This window comes from Lissotriton helveticus, chromosome 1_1 (assembly GCF_964261635.1).
Source record: "Lissotriton helveticus chromosome 1_1, aLisHel1.1, whole genome shotgun sequence".
NCBI classification, from domain to species: Eukaryota; Metazoa; Chordata; class Amphibia; order Caudata; family Salamandridae; genus Lissotriton; species Lissotriton helveticus.
In genome coordinates, this window is record NC_136057.1 from 1,791,729,622 (window position 1) to 1,791,751,086 (window position 21,465).

General features: G+C 46.0%; 1 protein-coding gene across 3 annotated transcripts in view; it reads left to right on the forward strand.

The window, feature by feature from the left end:
• Nucleotides 1–21,465, forward strand: part of MCHR1 (melanin concentrating hormone receptor 1) — a 165,569-nt gene that overhangs the window by 105,316 nt on the left and 38,788 nt on the right. For 2 of the 3 annotated variants that reach the window (XM_078659195.1, XM_078659194.1), the window contains exons 2-3: nucleotides 8,892–10,212; nucleotides 10,489–10,651. In XM_078659195.1, the coding sequence (XP_078515321.1) occupies nucleotides 8,892–9,841 (950 nt within the window). In that variant the 3' untranslated portion in view covers nucleotides 9,842–10,212; nucleotides 10,489–10,651. Of the gene's footprint in view, nucleotides 1–8,891; nucleotides 10,652–21,465 lie in introns of all 3 variants that reach the window. The other variant, XM_078659193.1, reaches the window with a different exon arrangement.

A 21,465-nucleotide genomic window follows, 5' to 3' on the forward strand; every position in this document is an offset into this window, starting at 1 on the left:
GGGTTCCCTTGGAGACGGACATTAGTAATATTAATAACTTGTTTAGTACAGCGCGTCATACCTCTCGCCCGCTGCTTCTAAGCACTGGGAATAACATATGTTACTATTGCCCAATGAATATTTACTCACTTTACCAACCTCGGAAGGGCGCGTGGCTGTATCAGGCATTCTGGGATTTGAACACTTTACTCTCCCTCACCGTATGTGTACACAGGTTGATGATCTATGTGTCCTGGTCACAGCAGGCTAAAAGCGCTAGGATAATACCTGTTAATTGTACTTACTCGTTAGCACTCATTCATACGCCCTTGGAAAGCTGAAAGACTGCATAGACAGGATGGGAACCGGTAATTTGCCCATATCTGCAGTGGGTGCATTTGTCCACTGAGCTGCCCAGTGGCGTAATGCAAATTGTGATGAGGCCCCTCAATTGCTCATATACCCAAGAAATGCAGGTTGGCGGCCTTTGTTACGCCCCTGGAGCGGACTTTACGATGATGCAGGCTTTCGGAAAGCGCTTGCATACGGCCAATCGGCACAACTACGAGAATATTTCCTAACTACGATATCGAATCAAGAACATGCTCAGAAGTTGAATGCTGGATATAAAAAATAAAATGTAAGTCGGTAGTGCATCTGCAGATGTGAGTATCAATTATTGTCTCATCTCTCTTGCTGTACTCCGCAACTCCTTCGATTATGATGGCATTTTTGCTCTTCAAAAAAACACTGGATTAGCAATCTAGACATGCTTATTCTTTTCCAACTATCCACCGGTCCCACGTAACTTCTGTCATGATGAGAAGCAACCACGCCGTCAAATCATAGATTACTAAAGTGTCTTTCAGTTATTTTAAACAGAACACAAACTAATCTGCTTCCAAGAACCATTGAGAAATGATGGCTACATTTCCAAAAAACAGTTCTAATTCATCCATCGTCATTTCGAAGAAGGCAAAAGTCATACTGTTTGAGGGGGCTGTACAGCATAACACTAAACACTGTGCTTCTAAGCACCCCTGGATAATGTGGAATGTTGAGGATGAACTAAAAACCGTGGATTTTACGTTTTGTTCTAAAGGTAGCCCCTTGCAGGCCCACTTCGTTGACAGGGTGTCCAGATCTTTGACCATCCTCTCAGGCTGTGTAAGTGCAGTCATCTCCTGTGGACGGCTCCTCCGGCTCCTTGCCTTGACGACAACGCAGAGCGCAATTAGGCCTGGTTCTTCAAACCAAACCTATTACTCAATTTATACTCTGGAAAGAACCGAGGCGTTCTATGTAGAAACAAAATTGTATGCAGCTCCGATATATTACTTTGCGTATATGACTATATTAAAGTCACAGAAAATGAAGGCTGGACTCGGAAATTTGTTGCTGGTCACAAATTCCCTATCTTGAAATCACAAACATGAAGTGAATAGGGTGTTTTCTTCCTACCAGTACCTTTCTCACCGAACAACACCCCCACCCCCACCCCATTGTCTATGTTCTTTTCAGAGAGCTGGGCCCTACGTCCCTCTTGCCCAATCATAGCTGCCTCCACCCTAAGCGCGCGTCTGACCGGCTGACGTCAGCAGGCAGCTCCTGATGCAGAGGGCAGACCCAAACCTTACATCAGCGGCTCCTACAACGCGTTTCACCTCGGCTCTTATTACTGTACATCATGTTCTTTCGACTGCTGTGCAAGAACATAAAAGTGACTTGGACAAATCACAAGAACAACAGAATGTGCTAATCGCACAATCCAAAGGGCAGAGACAGGGTTACCTCGTTCCAAAACACAGAATGAGACCGAGTGAATTTCCAAGAATCGCGGAACACAGGCTGGAAATCCAACCACAAGTGCATAGCAGTGTTACACTACTACAGCACAGCATGGATTCTAACCCCGGGAGAACGGTCCTAAACCGGATACTCTTTAAGACCAGCTGCTGAGGGCTGTGGAGGGGCAGGAGGTGCTGGGGACGCGGCGCTATCCGAGGCATCTGTGTGGGAGTCGGCGGGGGGAGGGGAGGGATCACTGGTCCCCACTAACCTGCTCGGATCTGGGCCGCTGTTTGCAGAAGCTCTGCCGTCGCAGGAGGGGGGCAGAGAGGCTGCACGCGAGAGCGGGGGGCTCCCCGCCTGCTAATGAAGGGGCACGTGCAGACAGGGTGACGTCAGAGGACAGTCAGCGAACCGAAAATTGTGCGGGAGAGAACACGGACGACGGGAGGGGGGCGGGAGAGAACACGGACGACGGGAGGGGGGCGGGAGAGAACACGGACGGCGGGAGGGGGGCGGGAGAGGACACGGACGGCGGGAGGGGGCGGGAGAGAACACGGACGGCGGGAAAGGGGAGGGAACGGGAAAAAACGTAACTCCGCCCAGGGAAAAAATCTCGGGAACGCCCCCGAATCTGGTCCGGCCTTGACGGACAGATCCGGCACCCAATGGCTAGCCTCCATTTATGGAGCTAGCCAATGAGAGCCGGGGGACGTTCCCGAAGTCCTTATGGTCAACATAGGATTTCACCTGCACTGAAAAGCTGCGCAGAGCGCAGCCTTTCGGCAGGCGAAACCCAAAAAGCAGCGATCTTGTTGGGGCACGCATGTACTGTTGTGGGAGGGATGGGGGTGTGGGGAGACAGGGCACACAGAGATTAAGTATACAAATTAGCATAAATTAAACCCCAAAAAAGCAGCGATCTTGGAGGAGTGATGGGGTGGGCAAGCAGTGTTGGAGGGGCACAAGGAAATTAGGTGAAAACAAGGCAAATACAGCTGCCAAACCTAAGTAAACAGAACACTTAACAGCAGAGGCAGGCCAACAAAGGAAAAGGAGTGCTCATGTAGCTCTCTATGTAGAATCACGAGTTAGAACACATGTAACAGGGGCAATCCTCATGGGAGGATACAACTGTAGCCAGGGAGGTACTAAGGAGAGACTAGTAAGTGTATTAATGAATCAAAAGCAACCATTTAGAAAGGACAGTAATAGGGGCCAGTTGAAAAGATGAGCAGAAAATGGGCAGAGCTTTAATTTCATACCTGAATGCAGCATGTCTCGAAGAGACAGCGTAAGCGCTGCCTAGCAAGACCTAAAAAAGGTCCTAGGCTCCTTCCTGGCAACTAACACCAAAAAGCATTACTAGATGCGGTAAGCAAAGTATTTACTCAGAGTATTTTGGTGAACCTCTCTGACTGTGTGGTGGAGGAGAAAATCCTCCCTTTTAAACATGCATGCTTTAGGAAAGATCATTGCACTTAAGGCAACATCTGTATGCTGAAACTGGAAAAGTATACTCTTATTCGAGGGGCTAATGTCTATGTGGCATTTATAGATATTTCAACAGCCTTTGATAAGGTGGACCGGCCAACACTTTGGAAAATATTACAGCAGCTGGGTAAGCCTGACACCCTTCTCTTATTAGTAATTGCCCTGTATTCTTCCACTTGGTGCCAGGTGTTATTAGGGCGAGGCCGAGGTTTATCCTCTGTAATTCTCCCCAAAAATGAGCTTGAAACAAAGGCTTTCTGCTGGCCCCATTACTTTTCTCCCTGTATATCTCGGATCTACATAACTGCTTGCAGTTAATATGGGAGATGCTCCGAAGATGTGTGGCGTCCCTTTCCCTGTTTGATGTATGCAGATGATATAGTCATTTTAGATTTAACACCTAAGGGTTTGAATAAGAGGTTAATGTTTTCTCAGTGCAGCTGGCATCTGTGCCCAATGTTTTTACAAAACAATGTCAACTCTTGTGGCAGCACAAAAGTTTATGTTCCAGCCAAAGAATTAAATCATTTGTACAAAATGAAAAACATTTTTATAGAACTTTTTGTATTTATTTTAATATGGTCCTAGGATTGTAGCTGTATTAGGGGAGGGAACACTTTTGGTTGCTTACTGCTGATAATTTGCACATAATGATTGTATGTTTGGGGGGGGCTCTTCTTTGGGAACATGTAATGGAGTAAATTGAATATGTTCATTATCTTAGGGTCCTTGAAAACTTTATTTGTTATGAATTACATTTTTTAATCTGGACCGAGGCGCAGACCTTGTGGAAGATTCTCATATGGTTACACATGATGGAGCAATTTAGTGGGAGAATTTGCTCTTTTGATGTAGTTTATAGAGTAATTTGCACACAGCGTAGTATTTTCGTGATTCATGAATGGTTTCTAGCTTCAAAACCTCTTAGTTTTAAAAAAAAGACCCATGAAGGTATTTATCAAAGATTTTTATTTTAGGCCTTTATGAACTATGTCGGCAAATGTATTTAAATGATCGTTATGAGAAGGAGTTAATATCTATTAATAGCATCGTCTGCTTAGATGTTTTTAAGATGTAATGTGATTATAGTCTTTTTTATTGTATTGTCTTGACTTTTTTTGGATCTCATTGGAGATCCAAATCTTAAAAAGAATTGAATTGTCTTAGACGGGTGAATTCTGGCTCTACCTCTGTTCTCAACTTATATTGCTGATGTTATATTAGTAATAAAGCAGGTTCATTCTTTCTCTACAAAATAATGAGCTTAGGCCATTTCAGTAATGTTTAATGCTGATTACACTGTCATGACTTCTGTTGTGATGGATTATAATGTCAGAGGCCGCTATGTCATATTTGAGTTGATAAACCGTTTTCAAGAACTTGAAGAATATAAATATACAATTTGATAGTATTTTTTCTGTCTTCTTCAATTTTTAAACTATAGCGGTATGATGGACTGTTGTTTATAAATTCTTCTATGTGATCATGATTTTCGTTAATACAATATGGGCAAAACATCATAACTGAATTATATGTTCCTGAATAGTACAGTACAAAAAGTTTTAATTTATTTTATGGACTATTGATTTTCTTATGCACGGTTTGAGTGTTTTTAGTTCAAAGAATTGGAAGTCTGTCATCATTGTTAAATGTATATATTATGCACTGGATTCTGGTTAATTTATGTGATCAAGATCTGGTTGGGTCGAATAATGTCAGTTTATCTGCCCGACAATAACATTTGGAAGCAAGTTGATGCTCCGGTGTGGCTTGCTGCATTTCCTTTTGATGAAATACATGGAAAATCCTTACATTATATAGTTCTTGGTTAATGACCGTTCTAAAAAAATATTCTCTGGGTTACAGATTGGTTAAACACTTATATTCTCTGACTCCATGCGCACGCTCTAGTATAAGCCACTTATCGTTGACCTGCGCTAGTGGAATGAGCGGCTATGGAAGTCACTCTGAGAAGGAAGTGCTTGGGACTTGGTTGTGGCCTGCGACAGCAGGTAGCTGTGGACCTGCTTAAAGCGGAAACATGCTTGTTGCCGTTGGAATCTGGGGCTGTGGCGGATGCTGGAAGACTGGCCTATCTAGCAGAAGCGCGGAAGAAACATGCAGAGCTTCTTGAACTACAGCGATGCCTTAATTTCGCAGTGCACTCAGCGTCAGTGCATGCCAAAGTTGATCGCTCTGGGCCCCTTCTTGCTTGGTTGATCAAACAGGAGGCAGATTATAGCTCTTCGTTCTCCGGGTGGGGAGCTTCGGTACACACAGCTAGAAATTCATAGTGAACTGTCGGCACACTTCATGACACTGTATAAAGCTGGTCCACAGGCTTCGGAAGAAGCAATTCAGCAATTCCTAGAAGGGCTTCCGTTTCCGGTCCTGTCTTCGGAACAGCGAATGAATTTAAATAGCCTGCTCACGCTTGATGAGGTGCGAGGCGAGGGCTTTGCCTTCAGGAAAGGTTTCAGGTCCCAGTGGTCTTCCCCACAAAGTTTATAAAACGTATGCAGATCCCCTGAGCCCCCACTTGCTCAAAGTGTACACAGGGGCATTGGAATATCTTGCCCTCCCTGCCTCGATGACAGAGGCCACATTGATTATGCAACCCAAGCCAGGTAGGGACCCTACTTCTGTGGGGGCATATCATCCATTGGCGATCTTAAATGGGGACTATAAGATATTGGCGGGCATCCTAGCTGGCAGACAGTCGCCGCTAGTTCCACAACTGGTCCATCAAGACCAGAGTGGTTTTGTGCAGGCTCGTAGCGCATCACTTAATATAGGGCGGCTGTTCAGGGTAATGAGCTGTGCTACCACGGCCTGGCCGATGGCTGGCTGTATCGGGCTGGACTTGGAGAAGGCCTACGACACGGTTGAACAGTCCTTCATGTTTGCTGTGCTTCATTGATATGGATTTGGACCCTATATTTTAAGTCTTATTAGGCTGTTATATGGGGCTCCTACGGTTCGGCTATGGTTGGGGTCTCTTTTCTCTGAGCCTATTTTGATAGAACGGGGAACCCGCCAAAGGTGTCCCATTTTACCCTTGATCTTTGTCTTGGTGACTGAGCCATTGGCAATGGCTCTCCGCGCAATGGCATTGAACTGGTGGATACGCCTAGGGGATGGCATACATGCCATTTCGCTTTGTGCTGATGACATCTTGCTGTATTTGCAGAATATCCTGGCGATCCCGCAAATCATCTTCATTACATAGCAACAGTTTGCTTCGTTATCTGGACTCAGGGTGCACTGGGGTAAATCTTGGCTATACCCTTTTAACCCGACTATGGGGGACCCAGGTTGGACAGTGAACGGGACGGTTGTGCAGTGGCAACCACTGGCGTTCATATATCTAGGTGTCCGTATATACCATGACACACAGGATCTTATGGATGGCAATATCACGAGGGCGGTTACAGCGCTTAAGGCTCAAATTGAATTCTGGAAATCGCGGAACCTTTCAGTCATGGGTAGGATGGTGTTAATCAAAATGGTTATGTTGCCATGCCTCCTTTATTAATTTGCTACATTACCGCTTTACCTACCTGTGTCTTTTTTTTATCCTTGGAAAGGGTTATTCATGAATTTAATTGGACCAACTTTGGGTGCCGAGTGGCACTGTCTAAATTGTACCTCTCACACTCTAGAGGGGGGCTGGCTCTACTTAATTTGGAACATTATTATCTGGCATCTCAAATCCTATGGGTGGCGAAATGGGTGGAAGAATTGCACTTATCTGACTCGGCAGAGCATGGCCCTCCATTTTCTACAGACAGGATCCTCTGTCTATTCCATCCCTGTAATAAACTGAATGAACCTCTCCCTTTACTGATATCAATCGCATTGCAATGTTTTTGCAGGACACTTCTTCTTACCAGAAGAATCATACCATACCCACCCGGTGTGCCAATACTAGTTATGCCGACTGCGAGAGGACGGGTTCGACGCATGGACCTTGCTCCTTGGGTGGAAGCGGGTGTGACCACACTTGGAGACTTATATGGAGAGGGAACACTGCGGCCGTTTCTCGATATATCAAACGAAGATGGAGTGCCCCCGGGCCAAGTTTTGAGTCATGCTTCCTGGACAGCTGTGATGAGACATTGGTGGGAAGATGTAACGCAGGAGCCTCCGACGCATCTCCTAGTGCAATACGTGCATGTTCTGGGCACAGGCAGCCACTTTGTGAAGTGGTTTGCGGAATCGATTAGGGAACATACCCTAGCTGATTTAACGTCGTTACGTGGTAAGTGGGAGGCAGACCGAGGGAGGCCCTAGTCAGAATGGTCCTCCATGGTCCTTGAAAGCCCCAAGCAAGTTCCCAGAAACGCGCATTTTAGATTAATCCAATTTCATATTGTGCATAGGGCTTGTCTCTCCCGGACAAAATCAATCGCTACTTCCATAGACAGGATGAGTGTTGTCTGCGCTGCAAGTTGGTGAATGTAGATATTTTACACAGGCTCTGGTCCTGTCCCGCCCTGCAGACTTATTGGGAGGGGGCGCTGGAAGCGTGGGCCTGCCACCTGTACAGGCAGGGAGGTTCTGAGGGCTTGGGGAAACGTGTATAATTGGCGTATTCACTAGGAAAATAATGCATAAAGCATCCACCAGGTTTCTTGATCTGGGCTTTATCGTGGCCAAGCGCTTAATTACTCGCAGGTGGAAGTCGGTGGACTCCCCTCCGACGAAAGCCTGGTTCCTCTCCATGTTGAATTGGGTGAAGGCTGAAGTGGTCTCCCTGACAAGAGAAGATACGCTGGGCTTACGTAAATTCCCTATCTCCTCTGTATGGAGTGCTATGCTGTGTGCGCTACAGGGGCCGTTGGAGCCAGATGTTCCACTGGATATTTCTCTTCCTGGTGATTAGCAAGGCTGATCTGAGCAGGCCCCTGTTCTGAATGATGCATTGATATGTGGATTGCGACCCCTGTCCCCTCTACTGGATGATCATTTCTCTCAGTAGTCTAATTGTGCACCCATGGGGTAGTTGATAGGACTTCGTCTTCCGGCTTCGGGGACTTTGGTTGCGTTCCCTCCCTTGCCATGGCTCCTGATTTCCTTTCCACTCCTTTCCCAAAATGATTTTTCCATGTTTGGTGTTTTCATTAAAATGTTAGATTTTTCCCTTTTTTACACTCAAATTCATGCGATGTGGTGGACTGAAGTCACACGAAATGTAATTATGTACTTTGTTGCATGGCGCATAATTTCAGTTGTAATGCACCATAATGTATTAGTACAGCTTTATTGATCGAAGGTGCAGATGCTATGGCTGACGGGATATGTTGACAGCTATTAATGTTGTTGTGTATGTTCATTAATGTGATCATCCCGCTGTACTATTGATTTCTTATCCTGGCTTTATGGTTACCTACTGGCTCTGTACAATGCTATCAACGTGTTATATTGTTGTTTACATGTATACAAAAGAACTAAAACCTTCAATAAACCGATCAAACAAAAAAATAAGCCATTTACCTTTGACACATCCCAAAATTACTCTGGCACCCCCCCCACACTCTAGGATTAACCTTTAATTTCCCTGCACACTTTTACTGAATTTATCATCTCCTTTGCACTTTTTAATTAGCCTCTCCTTTTTATCCTGGCAGGTGTCCCTCGTGGCTCTACGTACTCCCCAAGCATCCTCATGCCCTCAGTCTTTGGCACCATCTGTCTACTGGGCACTATTGGGAACTCAGTGCTCATCATCGCTGTGGTGCAGAAGTCCAAACTGCGGTGGATGAGTGTGCCGGAGATCTTCATCGTCAACTTGTCCCTGGTGGACCTCCTCTTCCTCCTGGGCATGCCCTTCCTCATTCACCAGCTTGTGGGAAACGGCGTCTGGCACTTTGGCGAGTCCATGTGCACCGTTATCACTGCCCTTGATGCCAACAGCCAGTTCACCAGCACTTACATCCTGACTGCCATGTCCATCGACCGTTACCTGGCCACTGTCCACCCCATCTCCTCCGCACGGTTTAGGAGGCCCTCTACTGCGGCTCTAACCATAGCTCTACTGTGGGTACTCTCCTTCACTAGCATCACTCCAGTTTGGCTCTACGCTGGCCTCATCCCCTTCCCTGGTGGTGCCAAGGGCTGTGGGATACGTTTACCAAACCCAGAGCGTGACATCTACTGGTACACCCTCTATCAGTTCTTCCTGGCCTTTGCCTTGCCCTTCCTGGTGATCACGGTGGCATACCTGCGCATTTTGCACCGAATAACCTCAGCCGTCGCCCCAGCCGCCAAACGCAGTATTCAGCAGCGCAACCGAAAGGTGACCCGCACGGCTGTGGCCATCTGCCTGTTTTTCTTCATCTGCTGGGCACCCTACTATGTCCTTCAGCTAAGCCAGTTGTCCATCAGCCGGCCCAGCAGGCTCTTTTACTATGCCTACAATGTTGCCATCAGTCTGGGCTATGCACACAGTTGCCTCAACCCCTTTGTCTACATGGTACTCTGCGAGACCTTTCGAAAAAACCTGGCTCTGTCAATCAAGCCAGCACACCAGGCCACCCACCTTCAGACACCAGATGATGAAGATGAAGGACAGCCATAACACAACCAACTATCAAGCATAACAGCAGTTGATGGTTATTTTCTCGTCCAGCCCACCATATTGTAGGTGAACTAAGAGGCACACTCTTCTGCCAAGAAGCTAGAGAGACCAAGAAGAAAGTTAGACATTTGCATGCTTTAGCAGAATGGAGGTTGTGTCTGATCACTGAGCATGTTAATGTGAGCACGGGAAGACCTAATTTGTTCACCTTATTATTGGGACACAGAATATTCTGAGGAAATCATGGCTTCGTCTTAGAAAGCTGCAAGCAATACAGGTTTCGACTGAGCACTGTTGGGTGTGCGACCTTTGAAAGACTGAAGTGTAACCCCCCTCTGGGAAGCAATTGGATTCTCCTGAGGCATTCAAAGGTGTGCAATGAGGGTTCATCGACTCACTTTTGGGGAGGTCCCCGGGAAATGTCTGATACCCGGACTTTTGTAGACGAAAACCATGGGCAGCGGGTCTTCAGTTCCCTGAACTGGGTGCACAGGGGCCTAAGGAATTCCACTCCACCTTACTGAACGAAAAAGGATGCGCCTGTTTGGGTTCTTTCGTGTTTTTTGTGTATTGTTAACGCTCAAAGTGACACTTTGCGTCAGAAAGATAATATTTGCATGTTTTTCGGTTCTTCCGTGTGCTTGCAGTTTTTTTCGGACTCTGGTCCAAGACAACAGACGGAAGGAAGCCTATTTACCTGGGCAGAATTTGAAGAACACACCTGGAACTCCGGCCGCGCAGTGAATTCTGGGAAAATGAACTGGTCGCTCACCTGTCTGCAAATGCAGCAGGATTCTGCCACTTTATAAGGTAATAAAGCAGATATTTTTACAATTTAAAACTTTGTGAAGAGATCACCCATCTGTGAGCTGGATTCACAAAGGTAAACTAAGACGAAAGACTAACTTTACGTCTTTCGATATTCACAAAGGGCATTTAGGTGGAGTAAAGTTAGACTTTTATCTCAGTTTAACTTAAGTTTTGTCTCACTTAGACTTAAGACCAACACTTAAGTTAAATTGAGACAGAAGTCTACCTTTACTATTCGTAAATGCCCATGCTGAATACCGAAAGTAGAAAGTCGTAAAGTTAGACTTTCCTCTCAGTTTACCTTTGTGAATCAGGCCCAATGTGTATAGAAGTACCTATGTGTATAAAAGCACAGATGTGTATAAAAGCACAATGTATCTGTCTACAGTAGCACTACAGATGTTGCTTATATGTATGTGTTTGCATAGATACATATATAATTATGCTTAGACCAGTTTCCATTGAAATACATATTGTTTGATTTGCTAATACCTTTGGAGCCATTAGACAAATCTGAACCAAACCAACCACGTACTTAACTTTTTTTTTAGCACATTTAACCACCTATTGCCATGGACAGCAGTATATGGAATGCTTTCATACTAGTTGGATGTAGTATAACCTAAAAAATACAAATATAATGAAAAATCACAGTTAAAGTGAAGTCATTTTTAGATTTGATTATAAGACTTTAACTTTTAAAAAAACTCTGAAATTCACCTAAAACATTCATAGTCGTCACATTAATGGTAATGTGATATGTAATGTAAGCACACTGATACGATTGGTTGTGTCACCTGTAATTGCATCCGGCACATCTAGGGTGAGGCCATGAGCATTCCATTTGGTGTCAGAGGTATGGTTTGGGGAGCTAACCAAAACAGGTGAATTTTCGTGGTTTTTAGGTCTTGTGGCTTACTGCGCACATGCGCAGTCGAGCTCGCGAGATTTTGTGTTTTTGGGTGAGTTTCACTAGCTGGCTTTAAGCCCCGCCCCTCTTTTCCATTGGCTGACGTCACCGTTCATGCTAAACGGTGGCCAGTCATTGGAAAAGAGGTTCCAGTGACGTACTCTTTTCTCTTATAGAGCCGTCCCACTTGGACTGGCTTCCTTGACTTAAGTGTGTGGTAAAAGGTTTCTTATCTTCTTTATGGGGCAAAACAGATGGCCCCATAAAGAAGATAATAAACCTTTTACCACACACGTAAGTCAGACCAAGCCCGTCCAAGTGGGACGGCTCTAAAACAGTAAACTCGGCGCCATGGCGAAGACGGACTGTCGGGCCTCTTGTCCGCTGCTCTTCGGGATTCGTGTCTCTTGTTTACCCCCGCATCAGCTGTTCTTGGACCATGTGCCTGGAAGTCGTAATCGCTCCGATGGTGCGCCCTCCCACAACCCCACTCCCTTGCTTAATAACAACTTTTCGTTTGGTTCTAAATTGAAGTGAGAATTCTTCCGTAGGAAAACGTGCTGGTGCGACTGGCTTAACAAGTATTGAAGCATGTGATGCGCGTGAACTCTATATGCAAAACCGGACACACCATAAAGATATTCTGACTTTTACTGTTTTTAAGCACATTTGTGAAGCAGCGAACAACAAGGCAGTACAATATTACCTTTTTGTAACATTATTGGAAGGGGTTAGACACAAGCGGGTTCAATGACATGATAGTGAAACGTGAGAAGGCTTCTGATGATGAAATACATATTTTACTCGCCGTCCATGTGGTAGAGAGAGCAAGATCTTGCACGGGCTTAGATTTACTTTGTTAGAAAGCATTAACTCTGTAATGATGATTGGAAATTCTCATTTCCTAATGAATAATAGTAATACATTTTCTATTATACAATTGTCAGTCATGTAAATCAAAGTCGATTCGCAAAATAGAGTGCTGCTAAAACGCTGACAAAAATGCAGTTGTGTGCCGCACAATTTCACACAGGCATGCACAGACCGACTCCCCGAAGTGAGAAGCACAGACAAACACTCAGAGACAGACTCCCTGAAGTGACAAGAGCAGACAAACACACAGGCACGCACAGACAGACTCCCCGAGGTGACAAGATCAGACAGACACGCACAGTCAGACTCCTCGAAGTGACAAGAGCAGACAAACACACAGACACGCACAGTCAGACTCCCCGAAGTGACAAGAGCAGACAAACACACAGACACGCACAGACAGACTCCCCGAAGTGTCAAGCGCAGACAAACACACAGACACACACAGACAGACTCCCCGAAGTGACAAGCGCAGACAAACACACAGGCATGTATTGCGCATATATATATATATGTGTGTGTGTGTGTGTGTGTGTATAAACATCTGCATATCTATATGAATACCAATATTAATGCATGCATACATATACATATATGCATACATATGCATGTTATGTACATGAAAGTTTAAAAACCACTAATAAAAGCAAAGCTAAAAAGCCACCTAATTACAAACAGAATTGCTTAAACTTTACTAAAGACGAGACCTATTGCATTTTCAATGCTTGTTGGTTTTACTGTTTGGCTTGTTTTTAGTGCACAAAATGTTGCAGTATTAAAACCCATATTTCACAGTGAACCATGAAATATGGAAACTATTTCACGGTTCACAGGGAAATACAGATTTCATCATTATAATGACAGCCCCAAAACTACTTTACAGACCTTTAGCGTGTCTGGGGTAGGCCTGGGCGGTGAACTCTGCTCTGTTCGCTGAGTTTTCCGTGCTCTGTGGAGCATGTGGAATTTTGGGAAAAAAAGACTGGAGATTTTTCCTCACTCGTGTTTGCCAGCATTAAGTCGGCGAGCGACAAAAATTCAACACTAGACCACCTCCCAGCGACATTTCTGAATGCAGGCTGTCGCGGATGGTCGCGACCGCTCGCGTTGAGAAACCTTTGGTTCGCGTTGAGGAAACCGCTGCTCGAGTAGAGCATCTATTCAAGCGCAGAAAGAAGCAGCGCCCTCTTGCGCTGCACGTGGTGCAGTTCGCGCTGATTTTCCTCTGCAGGAGAAACACCCAGCTCTAAAAATCAGCACAAATGATGCGACCTAACGCACTCCACCACTTGCGGAACTCCACATAGCGTGGCTGAGGTTTTTTGTCACTTAAGGGAGTTTCACGTAGCGTAACTCTTCCGAGGCATAGTCGGGTGTACTTTGATTATGCTGTACTGAGTACTAAATTAAATGGCAAGCCTATCAAAATAATGCTTCAAAATATTCAAATTATGTTTCACATTTTCTGTAAGCATTATTTAATCAATTATAGCTAGAAACAACATTTTATTTTGTGAAATCTACAAATTAGGTTGAAAATTACGTGGCAAATGCTGTAAATCTAGAATTATGACGTTAGTGCTGGATACACAAAGTCACATAAATCCACTGGCCAGCACCTTTTCTCATGTAATGTAGGCACAATTTAAATATTCTAATTCCAATCTTTACTTAATACGAAAGCAGCAAAAAAGGCTGAATGGATTTACACCATACTTTGCATGAAAGGAGAACCTTGCTCACAAAGATTCTATTTTGGATTACAACTTTCACGCTGTGGCAAAACAAAATCCACAAGTAACTCTGAAGCATTATAACAAGTATCTGAATCTACGGTAGGGTTGGGTATGACCCGGAGACATGGAAAAATTTAAAAACAAAGGGAAAATTTAAAAACTGCACATAATTCGTGACTCGGAACAGACTTGTGACATCCTATATTTGAAGTTGTAGATTTGTTTGTTAAAAGAAACATTTGAATCGTTTCACAACTTTCACAAAGGGGTAAAATAAAGAGTGAAAGACACAAGGGGTGTGATTCAAAGAGAGAGGCAGATGAAAAATGACTCAGTGGAGAAGTAAATAGAGACCAAGAGATGGCGAAAGACAGAGAGGGGGGCAAAGGCCATGCACAGTTTAGTGCTGTGCCTGGTGAGGGTTGGTCATCTGTGGTTGGTTGAGTTCAGGGTCAGGTTGCAGGCCTGCTGGGGATGGCAGAAAGCCCAGCGCAGTGGTTGTTGTCCGCCCTCAACGTATTGGGCGCCGGACCTTGCTCCTGGCCAGGCCCTTTGACATACCTCTGATGTGTACAACCAGCGGGGTTTGGGAATAAAGTGTACTGGTGATAGAAAACATAGAAACTCAATGAAAAAACACAGCTAAAAATGAGTTATTGTTCTGGCTCAAACAGGTCAATCCACTGAAATTCACAATTTATGGGACAGAGCCCTAACCCAGCTCAGAACACAATTTACAGGCCCTGCCATGCTTCCTACCTTTTTTTCTGATGGGTACCTCTACCCACAGATTCCTCACTTTGTGAATATTCCCTCAGGTGTAAGACTGGATCGGAAACAGTACTTCTGCATGCTGGTAGGTGGCTTCATGTGGCTCTGTACCAATGTATTCCACTCTGGAAGTGACGAGCGGGAACATATATAAGTGCCACCCAGGCTCACCAACATAAGTTCCTTTATTTCTGCACCTTCAGATGTGGGTCTGGAGCTCTACTCCTCTCATCTTTGACAAGTCTCATACCAAAATTCTCTTTTTCACCAGTACCAGTATTCAATGGAATAAGTCACTTCTCAAAACAACATAGCTTAAACCTTGCAGGGACTGCCGCAAACAACTGTCTTGTGACAGACCACCAAGAGGTATGCCTGTGGTGCCCGGGTCTGAAGTACAACTCCAGGGCCTGTGACAACTGCACTCAGGTGAATGGAAAGACCAAATTGAACCATAAGGCAAAACTTCACGGCACCAAGCAATGGAAACCTGCAATCCACAACTGGTCAAAGTTGAAAGGAAGGTCACATTCCTGCAGCAGAGCCTCGTCACGGTCAATGTCGTTAAGTAAGTCAGAGAAGAAGGACAAAAAGTCCCAGTGGGAATGCTCCCATTCCCACGACTCTCATACTCTGAGAGGGCACAAGGGCATCAGCGTGCCACTTGGCCTCACCCCAGGACTTCTGAAGATCTGAATCCAAGTTTGGTCCTGATGCAACCCAAATTTCCGTGTCCATCAGCAGTATTGCAGCAAATAGAGGCTTTTATAGAAGCCATGCTGCGGATATTTAGCACACTTCCAGTTCCCATGGATCCTCAGTGGCCTCCACCCAGAGTCTCAGTGGCAGGTTCGTTCTCCGCAACGTCTGTGCTTCTCAAACCTGTTTTGTGTTCAGCCGTCAACCTCAATGCCGACTTTGGTTCCACCAGCATTCCTTGCACCTGTTCTTTTGACATCTATGCCGGTGCTGACAGCACCGGAAGAGGATCCACTAGCTAAACTGGTTTCCAACTCTGAGCGGGCCTCATCTTCACCAAGGCATCATTCTGATCCCACCAGAGCGCAGCCTATAGCCAACCCTTCTGACTCCGATACATTGCCTTTACCTTGCAACAGAGCTCATACTTTACACCTACTCTGTGGCTCAGATTCAGACAATAATGACTATGATGAAGGGGGTGAATCTGTCCCACAATATGATGAAGACAATTGGTATGCAAAATTTACAGGAAGCCAGTTGTATGGACACTTCGCCTGACAATGGACTTGTCTCTCCTGCTTGTCCTGCTACTGAACAAAGTCCTTCTTTTGCTATAGTTACGCGACACGCTGCGGAGGTCCTTGACCTACAGTCCCCTCCTAATGGAGGTTCTTCATCCTGGCCATTCACCTACTGAGCATCTCCTACCATTTAAAGGAGCCCTTTCAGGTACTCACTTGGGCGAAGCCATGCTCTAGGTCCCCAGTGAATACGCGGTGACATGCCACCACAGACTGGCAGAGGGCGATTCTGATGCCAAAGAGTCTACTGGGACAAGCCTCTACCAACTCACTGAACCCTACCACCTTTCCAACCACCCCTCCTGACAACAAGTCCAAACACCTGGAGACTTTTGGCAAACGCATGTTCTGCCAGCCTTGCTTTACCCTCAGTCAAAGCCAACTGCTTCCTGGACTGCTACAGCCATGCCTTGAGGGAAACAGTTTGTTACATTTCGCAGGAAGTTCCTGAGGATCTAAGGGCATCTTGAGACCAAACCATACAGGACGGCCGGGATGCAACAACATTTGCTATTCAGTCTTTCCTGGATTTTTTTTTTTTGTAAACAGATTTTTATTGGTTTTTCAAGGTGATCTCATAGAAAAAACCAGCCCGGAGGGCACAATAGATGATCAAACGGTGCAATTAAAGTCCAGTGCAGTTATCCCGCCCGCTCACTGTCAGAAGGTCCGCCTTCCCGATCCAGTATCAATTCCTCCCATCGGGTAGACCACAGGAGCGCCCCCGCCATTCCACCTCCCCTCCCCTCCCCCATGCCTAGCCTTATGTAAATATCACAGTGCACCTCCTCATAATGGACATCCCAGCAGGACTCCTCATGTAAATGCCACCCTCCGCCCTGCTCCCCCACCCCCCTTCAGTCTTTCCTGGACGTAACAGATTTCTTGCAACGGGCAGGAGTGTGGTGCTTCAGAGCCATGCTAGGACGAAGCGCTCCTCCAGGAATGCCCAGGCATAATTAATGGACATTCCATTTTGATGACTCTTGTTTCTTTGGTGAGAAAGTAGACTCAGCCCTGAAACCCTTAAAGAGAGTTGCGTACTACACATTCCATAGGAATTGCTGCCTCTACTAGGCAGTTTACCCACCAGTATCATCCCTTTCATGGTTATGCAGGGGTTTCTATTCTCGCCAATGCCAGATCCAGCTATCAGCAAAACTACTTTCTGCGCCATTTTTGGCAGAGTCTGCATTTCCCATAGACAACACTCAGGGCATCAGAGACAACATGCAGCTTAGTCACGCCCCTCTGGCATCCACATCCCAAAACACTTTAGTGTGTGTTTTTTAACACACACACACCTGCATCAGATATTTCCTCCAAGTGTGACTAGACATCACTTCTGACGTGTGGGTCCTCAAAATGCACCAATGGGGCTATGCTACCGTATTTTTTTCAATGCCGCTATACCTTTCACACTAACGGTGCGACCGACGGAGGAATACTTCTGTTTTGCAGCACGAGGTGCAGCCCCTTTTAGCCATAGAGAGGATTTTGGCTTGGGAAGGGGAATTGGGTGTTACTCCAACTTCTTCTTTGTGCGAAGAAGAAAGGAAGCCTCCATCCTAATTTAGGGCTTCACCCTCTCAATGTCTTTCTGCGAAAGAACAACTTCAAGATGCTCACATTGGCTCATGGTATGTCTGCCATGGATCCTGGATGGCAGCGTTAGACCTGCAGCACTCTAATTTCCACACCCTCATACTGCAGGTCCACAAGCGTTCTTTGCAGTTTGCGGTGGCCCAGGAGCATTTTCAAGCTTTCTGTGTTCCTTTTCTCCTCCCCAGTGTGCCCTTAGGGTATTAACGAAGTTGATGCCGGTGGTCACAGTGCAACTTTGGAGGTTGTCTGTGCCAGATTTACCCTTCCTTGATGACTTGCTGTGAAAGACAGGTTCATCCCAAACAGTTGTAGACCACCTCTAGACAATGGTGAACCACTTCGCATTGTTGGGATTCGCTATCAACGTACCGAAGTCACATCAGATTCCTTCACAGACACTCCCTTTCATTGGAGCTATTCTGGATATGGTGTAGTTTTGTGCCTCCTTCCCCAGAACAGAGTCTCCATGATTTTTGGGCGATGATTTAGCCTCTGTCCTGGATCTCAGAGAGTATAGTGCTGAGGCGATTAACCTCTAGCATTCTGCTAGTAAACCATGCCAGATATCAGAGGCCGGTTCTGCAGTGGGATCTGAAGTCCCAGTGTGCACAGCACAAAGGGAACCTGTTGAATTCCATCCAGATTTCAGAGGAGAGTGCAAAAGATCTGTATAGTTACTACTAGACTTTTATTGGGCCAGTGGCAAACTCCTCTTCCTACCCCACCCGAAGCTGACACTGGTGACGGATGCATCACTACTGGGCTGGGTAGGCCATCTGAAAGATGTGAAGCTTGGGGAACTCTGGTCTCCAGCAGAAGCCCACCTCCACTTCAGTTTGTTAGAGTTGTGGGAGATCCACTTGACGTTGAAGGCCTTCCTACCATCCATCAATGGGAGGTTAGTATAGGCTGTCACATACACCACCACCGCTGTCTGGTACTGCAACAAGTAGGTGGAGTGGGGTCTTGGGTCCTGTGCCAGGAGACTCTGGGTCTCTAGAAAAGGTTCACCCGCCAGGATATTTCTATGGTTGTGAACCTCCTGGCGGAATCGCTAAATGCCAGGGCAGACACACTCAGTCTCTAATGCCTAGCAGATCATGAATAGTAGTTACACCTGGAGGTGACAAAGGGAATTTTCCAGCAATGCGGAAGAACCCCAGCTCAAGCTTTTTGCCACCACCAAGAAAGCACAATGTCAATGTTTGTGTGCACTAGGGATCCAAAGAAAGCTCTCTCTGAGATGTATTCCTACTAGAGAGGACCTTGTGACTCCTGTATGTCTTTCCACCTCTACCTCTCTTTGCTCCAGTCCTGAAGTAGAGCAAGATAGCCTGGGCCTAAGTCATCCTCGTGGCTTTGGATTGAACAAGGGGGATGTAGCGTCCAGAACTTCTGGGCATGATCATCTATTCTTCAAACAAGGTTTATCTAACCCCCCTTCAATCTTTCTCCTGAGGTCATTGGTGTAACCATGGCAGCCAGCCCATTCACGAAACTGGTTTATGCTGGGCACAGGGACAAGTGTGCGGCTTAGTGTGGCACCTGTCAGATTGACCAGACCCAATTTAAGCTAAGCTGCCTGAAGTTTTGTTTGTTTGGTTGTCCAGCAAGGTCTTGTAGGAACATTTAAAAGCTCTACTTTTTGGCTTTTTTTGAGATTGCCTAATCACCATTCTTTGTTTACATCACAGTTGTGGTAAGATGCCTCAAAGATTTACAACATATGTTCCCACCAAAGCCCTTTGTGATGCCACAGTGGGACTTGAATTTGGTTCTCACTTTCCTAATGTGTACTCCTTTTGAGCAATGCATAGTTGTCCACTACATCTTTTGACCCTGTAATGGTCTTTCTGGTTGAGATAACATCAGCTCTTTGCATGAGTGAGCTGCAGATACTCTCAGTCGAGCCACCTTACATCACATTTTTTCCAGTCAAACTGGTGGTCAGAATGTGAGCTGAATTTTTGCCAAAAGTGGTTTATCATTTGGAATCTAAGAGAGCCCTCCGTTTCTACATTGATCATACCAGAGACCATTGGGTGGACAATGAACTCTTTGTAGGTAAAGAAAGGTAAGGCAGTGAAGGAAAGAAAGATCTCTAGGTGGATAGTGCTGCATTAAAATCCGCTCCACGCTATCTAAGAAGCAGCCACTGAGGTATTTGATGGCTTTTTCCCTTGTACCAGGGATGCTACTACGTTGCTGGTACTCTGAGCCCCTGCCTTGGATATTGCTCAGGGTACTACGTGAGTATCAACGCACATGTTCAGAAAGCACAATTGCCTTGACAGTTATGTCCATCAGGATTTGCATTTTTGCTGGTCGGTCCTACAGGTCTCTTGGTCTGAACCCTTCCACTGAACCACCACCTTGGTAGGTACTGCTTCTGGGGCGGCTCCTCCACTAAGGCGGAGGAGCGTCGCCCCACTGCTTCTCGCAGTGCGAGAAGCAGAAACATAAATGTTAATACCTTTCACAGGGGAGGGGAGGAGTGGTGTGCCTACCCATTCCAGAGTGTGCAAAGACTGTTTGGTCGTGCCCCCTGGGGCCGCCCAAACCAGTCATGCGCACTCTGCCTTTTCTCCATGTAGGCTGTATGGAGCCTACATGGAGAAAATGGCCTCCCCATAAGCCCCTGACTGGTAGGAATCCCGACCAATCACAATACTGCTTGGGCAACATTGTGATTGGCTTATGGGAGGGAGCCTGGCTACCTGTTTCTGCCTCCTGTTCCTGGAGAGCAGAAAAGACACAGGACCCGGCCAGATAAGTTTAATTATCTTTATTTTTAATGTTTTAAAAAAAACTTTTCTATTGAACAAAAGGAAATAAAAATAAAACATCAGGTGACATTAGCTTCCATTACAGTTACAATATTCCGTCTCCACACATTCAAGATAATAGATACAAGATATATGTAGTGGGTCAAGGGGACATATGTGCTTCCACCTCCTCTGGGCACGCCGGGGGCGCACATATATCTCCTCAGTATTGTTTCCAAGCCTCCCAGACCTTCCCCAATTTCCGGGGACACCCCCTTGCCTTATACACTGACCTTTCCCTGAACATGCACCAATCCAGGTCCTCTGCCCATTTATCAACCCGGGGCGGCTGGCTGGCACCCCACAGCTGGGCGATATTACGCTTGGCTATCATACATGTTAATGTGACCCATTGCTTCCTGTAGCTGTTCAGGTCTGTAGGTTCCCAGACATTTAAGATGCACCTACGTGCCTCCGGCCGCATCTCCACTCCCAGGACCTCTCGTAGAATATCGTGGACCTTTCCCCAATACGCCTGTACCCAGGTGCAGTGCCACAGTAAATGCATAAACGTACCAAGCTCCCCACATCCCCTCCTACAATATCCGCTCTCCGAGCGACCCGTGCGAACCAGACGAGGTCCAGTGACATACGATCTGTGAAGGACCTTTAATTGCACCGCCTGAGCCTCCTCTGTATAGCTACAACTCGTGGTGAGGAAACCGCCTCCTGCCAATCTGCATCATCTATTTCCAACCCATCTTCCACCCAATGGCCATTGCGGTCTAAGTGGAACAAGTGGATCCTCCGTATGATTAATACGCTTTTTATATATCAGGGAGATGGTCCTCTCGGGGAGGTGTCCGTCCAA